Below are 15,957 nucleotides of genomic sequence, written 5' to 3'. Positions count from 1 at the left end.
GTCAATACGTACGTCAATGTAAGTAACTAACGTAATAGAACAAATTTAAAGTCACATATGCAATGATCATTAACCTTTTAAAAAAACAACATAATTAACTTAATAAATTATTGGGCGATCACTAGTTATACTAAAACAACTTTAATGAAAACAGTTATTAATTGCGGTTAATTGTTAAACCACTAATTGAAATAAAAATTATCTAATTATTATAAAAAATTATCTAATAATTAATATCCTTTCTCCTTCCTTTTATGTCTACTCTACTTTTGAGTTAAGTGTTTTCATTTATATTAGAATAAAATTGGGTTGGCAGTATGGTTCATACAGTTACAACAATTATTTCTTAAATTAACAAGTTACCTTAATTAGGTAAGTAGGTTAGTTAATTCAACAAGTTACCACAATTATATCTTAAAATGCTATAGTAAATTAAAAGCTCAGTTTTTACCCCTGTGTATAATGTTTCAAAACTTGATTGCCTCCATGATTTCTCTTATTTTAATTAACCGAGTCCTAAAAGTCTTAAAGTTTTACTTTTCGTGTTTAATCAAAGGAGAGTACTTTCATTATTTGGGTGTTGTTGAAAAATTATGTTGCGAAATCCATAAAAATTTAAACTGAAAACGTTTTGACCTAATCTTAAAATCAGTTATTATACATCTGTATATTTTTAATCAGTCAAATCTAATTGAAACACCGACAGTACTTTTATTAACTTTTAAATTTTATTCTCAGTACAATCATATAATCACATAATCATTAAAGTTACTAATGGGTGATATCATTGGTCTTTCATGCAATATCTGCATACAGTGTTAACAAGTTTCTACAAATTGAAAACATAATTGCTTAAATTAATTTGTACAGCTACTGAACGTATTAAGCCTTTCTTTTTGACGTATTTTTCTTGTTTTCGTTTGTCGTTCCTGCTACCGCTGTAGCTGTTGGGCTTGAGACGGCTAAGCCTCCTTTCCCGACTATCGCAGTAGCTGTTGGAGCGGATCCTGCGGTACCTCCTGGACCGGCAATAGCGGTGGCTTGCGGGCCAGCTTGAGCCATTCCTGGTAGAGGAGCTTCCGTGGTTGAGGATGCTGGCTTCTCTGATATACCTGGAATATGTTTAACATTATAGATTATAGCTGACTTAGTTGGTTTCAGGCTTAGACATATAGCAATAATCACCCATGCTGGGTTGTGGTTATGCTGTATGCTGTTTTTCCGCTATAGGAAACACCTTGTTTATAATAGATACTTAAAATTTAATCAAATAAATTAAGAGCTATTTTTTGTTCAAAGTATTGTCTATTTGATTCTATACAGTTTGTCCATCTCTCAGGCAATTTATGGATGCCACTCCAGAAGACAAGTTTATCCTTTGATCTAATCTAATCTAACAACAACAGTTTTTTCTACAGTTTTTTGCTGTATGAAACGGTGCGTTATCATGATGTAAAATTACGTTGTCACGTTTTTGATCATATTGTGGACGTTGTTTGATCAAAATACAGTTCAAATTAATCATTTGTTGTCGGTAACGATTCGTATTAAGTATTTCTCCAGGTTTCTTGGTACCATCAGAAATAGAGTATGGTTTTGAAACCATACAATGCTTTTCCAATGCCAAAACCAGGCTCTCAATGATTGGTTTTATCCTTTTCAATAAAAGTTTTTCAAATAAATTGGATATTGTCGGCAATAAGGATATTGACCGGTGTGGATAAAATATGGGAATATTGCACAAAATAAAACTTTAAACCTCAGTTAGAGTTAAACAAATTTTGGAATTTAGCTGTCATGATTATAATTACGTATATATTAAAACCTATGTAGATTTATAGTAATGCTCAGATGGAGAGTCACAACATTATTGTATATATTTACCAAAGTATACAATTTTATGCGACAAGTTGTGAATTACAATATAGTGACTTTTCCTAATCTCCATATGTAAAACTATAGCTTAAAGGATGAGATAATTATTGAAAATTTGTTATATCATGCAAATAATATGACCCTGGCTACAAAGACTGTGTGTTTGTGTTTCACCTAATGGTGTGACGAGTGTGACGTTTAGACATAGAAGTTTGACTTATATTAGAATAAGATTAGGCAATATCGTTTTGTACCTCTGTTCCACAAGTCATCACTTTTTTCCGTAATATTAAATAATAAAAAAAATAAAGTGAAATAAAAGTTTTTGTTATTTTAAACCCTTTGTATATACTTACATATTCTGAAGGTTTAGAACAATACTGCTTATTAAATATATAAATATATAAGTTGACTTAAAAAATGGAATGTAAAAAAATGTTAAAATGTAAAAAAATGTTAAAAAATGTATTGAAAAAGTAATGGCATGTGAATAGGAGAAAAGTAATTTGTTCAAATGGCAACTGTAATTCAAATCAAAATAAGTTGCATACAAGTTATTTTGAAGCAATTCACGAAATATAAAAATATTTAAACGATCAAAATATGAATAATAATACTCACCTAAAAACTATAATTAATATAAATTACTATTTTAATTACATCTCACAGTTTCAGTTCAGTAAATCAGTATTTGAATCGAAAGGAAGAAAAAGTTAATAAATTGAGGCTTACTGTTATCAGCTTGGTTTGGTTCACCTTCAATACGATCATTGACACTACTGGAATCAAATGACGCATCCACAACAACAGCGTCGTTTTCAAAATCGTCCTTGAACTGATAGAAATTTGGCAGACTATTGGGCACAAATCTAAATTGACCAAACAGTTGGGGCTCTATTATTGAAGTGTCTGTAAGGCCTTGATCGACTCGATATTCCAAATTGCCAGAGTTTTCAGGGTACAATGTTCGAGCGTACGAATCGGGACCTCGGATAATGCTACGTTTATCTTCCGCAGATGCTGCTTCTGTTTGTGAGGTTTGGCTGTTGTCAACAGTATTTTGTAATATGAGGTTTGGTAGAGATATCTGTAAAAAAGAACACATATACTACATTATTTATATTATTATATTTTTGTAAGTAGATAGAGTAACTGAGAAAATAGAGATTTAATTTAGAGATATATAGAGATAGAATATAGATATATTTTAAATTTATTACCTAATTTAATTGCTAATGCTAAGAGCCACAAAGGCATTTAATGAGTTAATCTCGTTTCTGTGGCGTGTTCGTCATTTGTTTGTTTTGGGCACCATTGGCAACTTATTTAACTAAAGTTACTTAACTATTAGAGCTCATGGATTCAGAAATATCAAAATTTTTTCATCTCATTCGCCTTTACGAAATTGTGAAGAGGATCAACATGAGGGCGCATTAGATAATTCACATTATTTATTAACAAGGGATGTACTACCAGGATTTGAGAAATTCTAATTGAACTCTAAAGCTTCGATTCCAGATATTTCTATACGAACAAACAAAATTTTACGTTGTACCCTAGTATATATTTCAGGTTATTTGGTAAAACTTGTGAAAAATAAATTAATTGTATTTTTTGTTTACATTCAATTATGACTAACTCAGTAGACCGATAAGTTGATATTGACAATATAGGTAAGACAATATCTCATACCACAAACTACAACTAAATTGCTTTGTTATACTGTTAGTCAGTCTTTGAGCTACCTCCTTTATTTTATCCCGTAATATTACCACGTCGATAATATTGTTTAATAAGATAAGACAATTTTGTATCATACAAGTAAAAAGTAAATTTAAAACCTTTTAATTGAACAGTATTTAATTATTTTTTAGATAAAATATTAAAAACCTTGTTATTAGGTGCACCATATATCTCTACTTTAAATAAGTACATAGAATTTTGTCAAATCAAACTATTTAAATGGGTGATTATAACCCCATTTAGATATTGGACGTAGCGTCTTCAGAGACTCCTATTGAGTTCTTTCTCTAGGACTCTATAATTAAAACTGAAAATTATAAGTGAATTAGGGAAAGTCAAAATTGTTGAAGGAGTTGATTTATATATATTTTATATATATCATTTATATATATTATATATATAAATTAAAGATCACTTCTATAATCACAGTTATTAATATTAACAGGTCAATTGAAAAGTCGCCGACCTGACACATAGATGGCGCTACTAGAATTAAATCCATATGTTTCTCTAGTTAGCCCTAACCCTTAAAAGATGCGTGTATAAATTTGGCAGCTGTCATTAGTTTGTGAATTATAGCATTTTGAGTGAAGCAACTTTTGTTATTGTGAAAAAAATGGATAAAAAGTAATTTCGCGTGTTGATGAAATATCGCTTTTTGAAGGGAAAAATACAGTTATTTGAAGATGATCAAGCGTAATAAACGCGAGTTTTTGCGTCAATATGTGACAGTGGATGAAACATGGCTCCATCATTTCACTCCGAAGTCCAATGGATAGTCTAGAGTGGACGGCACACGATGAACGCTCCAAAGAGTGGGAAAACGCAACAGTCGGCTGACAAGGTTATGGCGTCTGTATTTTGGGATGCGCATGGAATAATTTTCATTGTCTACCTTGAAAAACGAAGGACCATCAACAGCGAATTTTACATAGCGTTATTGGACAGTTTTAATTACAAAATGGCCGAAAAACGGCCACATTTAAAGAAAAAGAGTGCTGCTTCTCCAAGACAATGCACCGTGTCTCAAGTCATTGAAAACGATGGCAAAAATCTAAGAATTGGGCTTTGAATTTCTTCTTCATCCACCGTATTCTCCAGATATGGCCCCTAATTTCCTGTTCTCAGATCTCAAAAGAATCCTCTCTGGGAAGAAATTTTCGTAGAATGAAGAGGTGATCGCCGAAACTGAGGCCTATTTTGAAGCAAACGACAAATCGTACTACAAAAATATTATCGAAAAGTTGGAGGGTCGCTATAATCAGTGTATCACCCTTGAAGGGAATTCTGTTGAACAAAAAAAAAACAAATTTTGTCAAAAAAATGTGTTTTGCTATGGTAGACCGGGGACTTTTGAATTGACCTGTAATTAAATGGACGAAAGTCGCGTAAAATGCCGATAGAGATGACCGATGTCACATACGGGCCATACGGCGCTGTACTAAATGCAGCGAAGTCTCCCTTTAAATATTCTCCTTGTTTTAGACCGTTTTGGAGGACACGGGGGTAGCGGAGTGCCGGATGGGTATTTGAAGTAGCTCGTGTGGTCCATATAAATAATAGCGATTACGTGAGTCAGTGGCTTACAGTTGATAGATTATTCCATTAGCCCACATTACTTCCGGGGCTCGCATTCCCATTGCACTTTTTTATCAACAAGAATTGTTACTTTTATTACAACAAGAATTCGCAAATACTAACTAGGATTTGCTTTTTGGTAAGTAATAGAAAATAGTTTTGTATTTTAGTAAGATTACATAATTGTTTTTTGGGAGTTAAGTACGAAAATGGATCGATGATTGGATCTCTGGCAAATCCAAATCTTTCTTTAGATGCAGTATCGCCATGTTATGAAAAAGATGGGAAAATGTCATCAGAATACATGCAAGCACCTAATATATTTTGAAGATATGCTGAAGAAGCGTTTATGGCACATGTATAATAAAATTTATTTGTATTATTATATTATATTATTATTTATATATTTATTATTTATATTATTCATTAATTTATATTAGGTGTAATATAAATAAAGTAATTAATTTGGTTTTTTACCATTTTATTTGAAATTAAATTGATGAAACTGTTATTAAGAAAATTATTTGAAAATCTATGAATCGACCTATTTTTAAAAAACTGAACTCCTATCTCGATAGGTTATATGCTTATATTACTTCGGCATGATCTGAAGAATATGGCGACAGGGACTTTACACTTGGGTGTTAATTTTTTTTGATGAAATTTTATTTTGTCGTGCCTTTAGGAGTATCTCGATTTTTTATTTCAATGAAGCATTTCAGTGGTTTACCAATTTTAATCCACAACTATCACGGCATCTGAAAAATCTCTGAAAAACTAATACTAAAGCTACAATGACATACCCTTAAATGGTCTTGAATTTCAATTTGTAGAGTAGTCAAGTTCTTTCCTTAATTATCATTCGCAAACTATTTACCCAGTAGATTAGATACTATTTAACATTATCTAAAATATTGGTTCAGACTTATTGAGAAATTGCTGAAAATTCTTATCACTGAACTTTCTTGGTTATTCGTGTTACTTTTTTGGAAACTATATAGCTATATAGCCAACTTGTTTTGCTCCTAATATAAATAAAATAATAGAATTTGTTCTTACCGGAGACGTGTTTGATTTTTGCAATGGAACAAATTTGGGTGGATTTTGTGGAAATGGTTGCACGTTCGTGTATCTAAAGTTCAAGAGATTTTGATTGGTTGGAGTGGCTTCGTAGGGATACGTAAAGATATTGTCCCCGTTGAGAATGAAAAATCTTTGTCCTGGTTGAAGGCCGGTGCTATCAGGTTTCAACTGAGGGAACTGTCCATTGCTTAGTTCTTGCTCTGGGGTGTTTGGTTCGTTAAATGTTTCTAATTTCTCTGGTTTACCCTTTGGCTTTAGTTTTGGTTTAGCTGAAAAAAGAGAATATGTAGTATTAATTATTTATGTTCATTGCATCATTATTGTATTTAATTCTGCAATGAGCTCTTCTTAACCAAACTTAATTATTAACATATATTAGGTATTACATACATTATTAATTATAATAGGTGGCCTTATTAAGTACCTGTTTTAATCTATAAACGTTAATGATATTAAACTTTCTTATATAAGACCTTCCTTACGAATATTTACAACCAGTTGGTCCAAAGGACTATAGTAAGATGAGTTTATTCTTTTATTAGTATATAACATAAGAAGGTACCAAAAATCATTCATTAATGATGGTAGATCTCGATTGATTCTTATATAGAGTAAAGCCTTCAAATCCTCGTCTTCATTTTTTTTGGCTGTCCAGAATGCTTTTTGTCTTCGGTGTCGAAATCAGTGAAGCCAAAATCATGTTTCACACATCGTTCGATAACCTTCAGCCGCTCTTTTCTTACTAAGTACAAAATAAGATATTTTCAATGTACTGAAAAAAATGTTTTGTTGACACTTTGACCGAATGATACATACTGCATGCCTGCCAGTGGGGCTTTAAAATGAAATTGGTTACAAATGTACCTGATGCAATTTAATACATAGTAACACATATTACTAATACCGTGTTATTATAAATCGAATTCAACAATTATTTCGAAGACTAAAAAAAAAAACGTTGATATAAACCGATAATAGTTAATGCAGATTCTGTTAATGGAGATAATCTTAACCCAGATAATCTTTTTATCAAGGATGTTAAAAAATACATTAATATAAAATAAAATAATACAATTTGTAGACCAACAAGGTGGGCTTGATTTTATAGACAAGAGATTATCTTATGATTGTTTTATTATATTAATAACAGATCCTTAAGCTGCCTCTTTAACTCCTCGGCTTTACCAAAATAAAAGCACAGCAGTAATTTTGACATATATCATACACTTTAATATTTTGTTGCTGTTCTTTTAAATATTACTTTTTGGTATGTGTTCTTCATTCTGACGTATATCATATAATTTAACCGTTTTAATTATTTGTTCCATATTTTTCACAATAATTATAAAAATAATTGTAACTTGCCTTGCTTAACTAATTTTATGTTGAACAAGTAAGTAAAATATTAACAGACACAGACTTTCATTTGTGCTGCTTTGCTTTCAGTGTCAGGGAACAAAAAGATAGAAACTTTAATACGTCTTATTTAAATTGATAGCACTAAAGAAATATAAAAAGGGAAAAAGCACTATAGACAATTTTGATTATATTTGCCAGGAGATATGTTGTGTTTTCGATTAGATTACAACTGTTTTTATATTCATATTTAATTATTTTTTATTTATATATTTATATTTCATTATTTTTTATTTCGTTATATATATTCATTATAGACTTATATTTTAGCTTTTTGCTATTTTATAATATTTGTATTTATATAGAATTCTATTTTAATAATTTGTTTTGAAAAATTACATTTGGGATTTATATCAAATTTAATTGGTCAGTAGAATGTGACATCAGAGGCTGAGACCAATAAAATGCTTGAAATGAAATTGAATGAAAGTCAACACTCTATATATTACTCTATGACTATTATCAGTGATTTTTCTTCACTCTGATTAACGTTTGTATGTGCATTGAAATCTTGAGCCGATAAGCAATAGTTATAAAAATCCGTCGCTAAAATAACTTGCTTCAGTAGGTGCATACAGATACAATATGTATTTTTACTATATCGTGAATTTAGGATGAAAAGCAGGTATCCAATATTATGGAAGCCGCTCTTTTCGACCATGGAACGCCTATCGCTGATCCGGAATAAAACAAAGACATTTGTAATCGACAGTGGGTAAATTAATGGATATTATTCCGAATCTGAACATGCCTAGTTTGATGATAACAATCACGGCTGTTTTACAATTTTATTTGAGATTCCCCTTCTGACCAAATTGGCGACTCGTTTATAAATTCCTTGATTTGTTGACGAAGATTTTTCCTTGTTTTTCTTTTCTCTTTCCTGTTGATAAAAATTTTGGTAATGATTTTTTTTTGGTTTTTGAGTTATTTGAATCTATGACCTGATTTAATTTATATTGGTACTATATATCTTTATCTTGTAAAAAAATGTGACGAGATCTGTTATTTTGTCCGTTTATGTGAAATCTATTTAATATACAAAATAATATTTAAATAATATTCATTTAGTAGTTTTAATATTCATAATTATACTATATCTAAATACGAATGCTCTCAATATTATTAGATACTATCCAATATAACATTCAATCATTTAACAATCATTTATAGTAAATGTTCGTGAGACTGAAGACGCTATATTCGTGATTTCCCACTGATGATTCTTTATTACAATCATATTAGAATGGAAAGCTGGTTAATTTATCTTATATCAGTTTGCATTATTAAACCAAATATGGTAGTGTACGTTTCAAGCTTCATTAGTAACGGTTTTTAAAGATGTTCACTGATAAATAACCATTCGGAAACCTTATAGAAAAGTACCTTATTTTAATTTTCGCTTTTGTTTCCATTTCAGCCTTATAATGCTATTCTTTTTAATTAAATTGTTAATCCTAGTAAATCAGTTTCATTTATATTAAAATATTATTAGAACGGCACTGTTCTTACAATCGTTTGAACAAGTTGGCACTTATTTACATTACAGTAAAATAGTTTTAGAGTAAACTAAAGTTTTGTATTTTAAACCTTACACGTTTGATAATTGGCGCAGTTAATAGTGTTCCTGGAATTCTATTAAATTCAATTAGCCGGAATCAAGTTAATTTAACAAAATTATATTAAAAGAAGATACGTTGAAAAAGACAAAAGATGTTGTATTGATAAAGGTGTCGGCAACTAGCAAAGCAACCAAAGGTGGATTAAAGGTGCTCAAGAGTATTTTGAGGAGTCATGAACTATTAGAACACATCTTGCGTATGGTATTCGTTCTAACACTGGGATTTCTGATACAAGCATTGTCGTTCAGAGTGTACGGATACTAAAACCGCACTAAAGTGTTATTGTGACTCAGCTATAGATTAATGGAATTTGATAACATTGTAAGTTCGAAAACCATCCTACACAGGTAATACTATAGAAATATTGATAAATCACGTAGTATTGTAACACTGTTATATGACTATGTATATTCCCTTGATCATCTTTTCAAGAGAAATGTTTTGTATAGCCTGACTATATAATTTTTGAATTATGAAGCCGTTTAAAAAAGTAAAAATTTTAATTTAATTTAAAAAATATTCTATTTAAGGAAATAAGAAAACGATACGGAATATTTAAATCTATTCGAACATAAATCAAACTGCCTCTATTACACATCTTACTTATCACCATTATTTAGTCACGTAAGCATCAGGTCTCGTCTTGATATACACAGTTTCCATAATCCAGCAAGTGAGGAGTGACAGTCTCGTGATATAACATCTACAGCAATCGTTCGACAAAAACGATGCGTTTATATATGAGTGTTAGATAAAATTGGAAAGACAACTCGGCTTCAACAAGTCGCTACTCTCCTCTAAAGCTCTGCTCTGCGTTCCGTTAAAGTACAATTGTTTTTGAATAATTTTGACCACGTTTAATCTATTATTCACAAAAAATTAATACGTCATATAATAAAATTAATAATACCTTTTGGAGAAGAACTATTACAATTAAGACTCAAATCTGCCTCTTTCGAACGATCTTATCAGTTCCTCTTTCTTTCGAATGCGATACTTGAGGCAAATTCTACATGTTTTTCTCCGATCATCTCATTTAAGATGCGACAGTCAGAGCATAGTTGGGGAACAAATTCAGAGACGAATATTGCAATAGTTTAGATATATATGTCGAATAAAAAGTGAACGAGTTCTGTGGCGAAATCGACCTTTTGGGCGGAGGACACAGCGAACAGCTCTGAAAAACACATGGATCAAGATCATCAAAAACGATTTGAAGAATAGAAGTCTGATATTATTTGAGGCTTGAACAGCTGCGGCAGATCGTCAACTGTGCCAAGAATTAATGAAGAATGCTGGAAGACATGCCATAACAACAGCAGTGTATTGATTGATAAATAGACACTTTACCACCGTATTCGCCCGACAGTTACATTTACTATTAATTTCTAGCGAAAACTACTACCTGTTTTGACAAAATCTTACACTATATCATGATATCCAAAATTGTGTTGATTCATCTAGAAATTCAAAAGATAAAATATTCTTTTGGCCTGGCAATCTTACACTACCAAAAACATGATGGAAATTAGTGCTAATTGATGTTTTTCTGAATTAAATATCAGATTTAATTATTTCACTATAAATATACCATTCCCGATACCCATCCAATTTATTTATACTACTAATAAAACAATTTCAAAATATTGTTATTAAAATGGAAGACCATAATACTAATTTGAAAGAATAAATTGCTTTAATAAGTTCTCTTGGAATCTGTTACATAGTAGTTCTCTTTGAAGCAGTTTAGTTACATATAGTAATGAGCTATTTACATCACAACCAAGAAAAAAAAATGTTAATACGCATAATATTTGAAAATGTTTTTGAACGTTTTCATTTGAGTTCTGGGTGTGGACCTGGAGCATATAAAAAATGGGGATAGTAATTTTAGTCAGAAATATTTGTATAATATTTCAAGTCAGGTAACTACGTGCAGAATTGAAAATTCGTAGTTTTATTTTAATTTGTATAATGTAATTAATATGCAGAAATTAAGAGTTCAATTAAAGGAATTAATTATTCAAAAGAACTCAAGGAAATGTCAGCTGAAAAAATGAAAATTACCAAAAAATGACAACAAAATAAAACATCTGAAAATAAAAATATTTTAAATACTATGACGCAAAGGTTGAAAGAGGAAATATTGCAAAATAAAGCAAACCCATAAATAACTAGATGCGAATTTTAAGAAATAACACGGAAATAGACTATTCTCCCTGGAAAGCCACAAAAAATTTAAAACTATGTCTATATTGTCCAATCAACAAATAGGCGAAATATTCGCTGACCATTCGGAATAAACATTGAACAACACGTTTGGAAGATGGCAAATGAAATTGTCATGATCTGAAAACCTGTAAAATCACCAAATACCTATAGACTCGTCTTAGTTAACATATTTGAAAAAACTATTTGAAATTTGACTGATAAGCCAAATTCGTAAATCGTACCTTTCTGATCGTTACTTTAGACTACTTACTTAAGATACGATGATGAATATACAGTTATATATAGATACCGAAGATAATATCTATTAGATAGACAGAAAATTATGCCGAAGTATTACGCGAAATTATCAGGATCTGAAAACCTGTATAATCATCAAATGAATTAAAAACCTATAGACCCGTTTTAATTAAGATATTTGAAAAAACCTGTATTGAAACGAATAAAACCGATTACATAAAGAAAACCCCTAATACCAACATATCAGTTTGGGTTTATTAATAAACATTCAACAATTGATCAAATCCATAATGTAATAAATGTCATTGAAAAAACCTATAAAGATAAAAAAGTATGTTCAGCTATATTCCTAGATATAGCAAGTCTTTGATAAGGTTTGTCACGGCCTCGTTAATATGCTACAAAACATGTTACCGAAGAAGAAGCTTGCTCTACAATAAGAAGTCAAAACAAGTGAACCACAAGGGGTGTGTTGGGGTCAGTTTTTAGCTACTTTACACTTGTGATATACCACAAATGGAAAATATCACGACAGCTATATTTGCTGTGGCAAATAATAACCAAACTGTTCTTTTTGCATGGTATCTTTAAATTGTCTCAGACATGGTTAAAACTTATATAACAGAAATACCACTACTTTCAATAAACACATTTTAGTGCTGCATTATAAGTAACCCTTATTTTCTTTAATGAAATGAACAGAAAGGAATTACTGACACACCTGGTAGTGATGATGACTCATGGGACAAATTAATATTTTCTAAGGAATCTACAGAAACTCATTATATTATACAAATTTTTTTTAAATCACCAAAGTGCTTTTTAGTTTAAGTTGAATAATTTTCTTCGTTTGAATCTCATTTCATTTTTAATGTAAAGTTGTTATAAGTCTATGAAGAAGAAAAATACCATAAAATATGTCGATAATAAACAATAAGGGATTGCACATTATTCGATTATAATTCAATAAATACAAAGAGGTCACTGTCAAACGTATACCATAACCGACAATATTTTACGAATTCAGGTTACGAAGTGGACGATACAATGACACACGTTGTTTCTATGCAATTAACTCATCGTTTGTATTCTGTGAGAGTAGATTCATTCAGTCTGTTAGTCAGATCATTTACCATATTGTATCGTTACCTTTTAACATATCACTGACTGATGAAAAGAATCCACAAAACTAGAATAATACGTACGTCATTTGTTAATTTGATTGTGAAGGACATTAAAAGTTCAGTATGATACTTAAGGATAAGGATGACAAGATACAGGTCGCATATTGTTATAATGTTCTAACAGATACAACTGAACAACTGGATAGGTAAGCAGAATTGTTTATAACTATTTAACAAGAAGCATTATGACATAATACTTCATTACAAAAAACAGGGATAAACTATTCAAGAGAAATAGAGCACAGCAACAAAGTGTAAAACAAGAAAAAATTATAACAAAGCATATTAGCAGCTGATAAAAGTGTGCTAAATAATTCAAATTATTCTCTTTAGGAGTCATTAAAATACTCAAATTAACCAAAATACTAAAACTGGCCGATTTGCAAAGAAAATTAAGAGAGTGACCAAAAAAGGATAGTGATAAAAAAAATATGATACTTTACAAAACTATAAATGAAAGTTTTATACAGTTACTAAGAAACGGCATAACAAAATTTGCAACTTGCGATTACAGTATGCGCTTATATTGTGAAAATTGCTGAAAATATGTCCAATTTTTAAAAAATTAATTACATCTTACATTCAATATGCTTAGTACATGATCTTGATTCGCAAATTAATTTATTACTACTGTTCTGTTGTACTTGCATTAATATACAAGCAAGGCGTGTACGGGATTAATTCATCAGTATGTATTTCCCAAATTAGAATAAAAGTAATCTACTTAAGCTAAACTTAAAAATATACTTATACACTAAAGTAGTTCTATTTGGTGTATTTGGTTCGCTTCAATCTTTTGATTTCTTGCGTGTTGTCCAGTAGCTGTATTGCTTCCACGTTGCTGTGATTTAGTAACCTTGTTTCATGTTTTAGGCCGAAATCTTGAATCATTTCCTGTATCCATTTGATTCCGAAATCATGGTGCAGCTCTTCGTTGGTCACGTAGCGATAAGCATTGGTCATTAATCGTAAAACTTTGTTTTGGGTGTGTTTGATGTTTTAGTGCAATCCCATATTTGCACCCCATAGTTCCAAATAGGCTTTATGATTGACTGATAAACCAATCTCTTTGATTTTAGATCAAGTTGAGAGTATCTTCCGACTAACCAGTACAGTTGCTTGACTTTGAGTCTAATCTGCTCTGCTTTAGGTCTGACATTATGTTTCCAGTTTAACCTACCATCGAGATATATTCCGAGGTATTTAGCTGATTCTGCTTGAGGAATCGAGCATCCGTCAAGTGATATAATTAAGTTTTTGTCAATTCGCCGTAACGCAAAATTAACATGGACAGATTTCAAGCTATTAAGCTGTATTTTCTAGTCTCTAGTCCATTTGTAGATTTTGTATGCATCTACTTGTAAATTTTCTATAGTCTTAAACAGAGATACATTTTTTGCAATTATAACTATGTCGTTAGCAAATGTTCTATGTAGTATTTCTTTTGTTGTTGGGATATCAGCGGTATAGAGCAGATATAGAAATGGTTCCAAGAGACTACCTTGTGGAACTCAAACCGAAATATGTTTAAATGTTGAGAATGCCCCTTCATGCGACACTCTATTTTTTTTCGAAAAGATATGATTCCACCAGTCGACTGTAATTCTGCGGTAGTAATTTGCTCATTTTGTAGATTAAATTACGTATTATTTCTTTTCCCCGAGTGCCTTTTCAACAACTGCTGTTACTCTGTGCACTTGGTCGATTGTCGAATAGTGATTCCGAAATCCAAACTGGAAATCTGGTATTTTTATAAATAGTTTAATGCGTTTTAACAGCAGTTTCTCAAATAATTTTGATATCAGTGGTAGCAGCGAAATAGTCCTGTAAGATCCAACTAGTTGTGCCGGTTCGTCAGGTTTTGTCAAGTTTTTTAAGCAAAATCTGTAATACCAAATAAATTGTCCAACGATAAAACATATTATTGGCATATATCACTGCTATTAGTTAAGAAATATTACAGAAATATTACAACCTCTTGATGACGGTGACTTAATGTAATTAAGTTATGTTTGAAGAAGTGCTGGATTAATTTAAAATTAATTTAAACTTATGTTATTCATCAACGCTAATTATTTTTGGTATGAAATCTCAGATCTTGTCCTTAAGAATACTATTAACGAAAAATATCTAGTTGATTAATTAGTAGTTGTAATATATGTGCCAGGAGCTAATTACTTGGACAAGCCAAATCCAAGCTGATTCAAAATTATTAATGCAGATGACCATTCTGAGGAAACATCAAACGACAAGCACCATGTAGTTGTGTAAACAAACCCAGCCTAGTATAGACACTAACTTTGATAACGATATATACGATCTATATTCAGCTTCTATTGTGTACAGTTTTCATCACTATAAAAGTTCTGTCAGTTGAATTAGTTCTGTTAGTTCACTGTTAACCATTATAATACTAATATTAAATGTTGGATTTGGTTTACATAAATATTTACATTTGCTGTAAATACATTTGCGATCATGTTTTACAACCTATAATTTAAATCGTTTTTTAAATAAAATAATGTTGTAGTGATCGTCAAACGGTTTCTGTTTTAATGTTATGCGTGTTTCAATAGTGTGCATATCAGAATTAGGATATGTTAACGGCTAAATATCATAAAGTCAACGATATGGGAGATATGGAGATATGGTTCAGATATGGAGTCAGATATACATTGGTTACAATATCAGATATATACCAACATTGGATACTGGTCACATAATTCAGCTCTATATAGTCATTCCGAAAAGCTATTTTGTGAGAAAACATCAAAATAAACACTAGAATAATCCCAACAAGGATTATAAGACAAATCCTATGTGGTATATCATCTTTCTAGTATTTTAATTTTTAATTATGCAACTGGCCATGAAAACGCATCTCATTTTCGGTTGGTCCCATAGCCATGACATGCACTCAAATAGAATACTATGGTTGGGATAGCATCAGTGTTAGATTTTATCTTGATATAACTTTAAATGTACAA

General features: G+C 30.8%; 1 protein-coding gene across 2 annotated transcripts in view; it reads right to left on the bottom strand.

Annotated features, from left to right (window-relative positions):
* Positions 1-706: 706 nt before the first annotated feature.
* The window catches only part of LOC143202328 (uncharacterized), a 53,569-nt gene continuing 38,318 nt past the window's right edge, over positions 707-15,957 (bottom strand). The window contains exons 4-6 of one of the 2 annotated variants that reach the window (XR_013007122.1): positions 6,256-6,548; positions 1,922-2,962; positions 707-1,759 (exon numbers count right to left, since the gene is read on the bottom strand). Coding sequence is in view for 1 of the 2 variants with exons in the window: in XM_076413789.1 (XP_076269904.1) it covers positions 883-1,112; positions 2,608-2,962; positions 6,256-6,548 (878 nt within the window). In the remaining variant the exon portion in view is untranslated. The remainder of the gene's footprint in view (positions 1,760-1,921; positions 2,963-6,255; positions 6,549-15,957) is intronic. The other variant, XM_076413789.1, reaches the window with a different exon arrangement.

Source organism: Rhynchophorus ferrugineus, unplaced genomic scaffold (assembly GCF_030347505.1).
Source record: "Rhynchophorus ferrugineus isolate W39M unplaced genomic scaffold, kcgeb_rfMv2 rfM9, whole genome shotgun sequence".
NCBI lineage: Eukaryota > Metazoa > Arthropoda > Insecta > Coleoptera > Curculionidae > Rhynchophorus > Rhynchophorus ferrugineus.
Note: the sequence above shows the minus strand (reverse complement) of the source record. Positions and strands in the feature narration are given on the sequence as shown.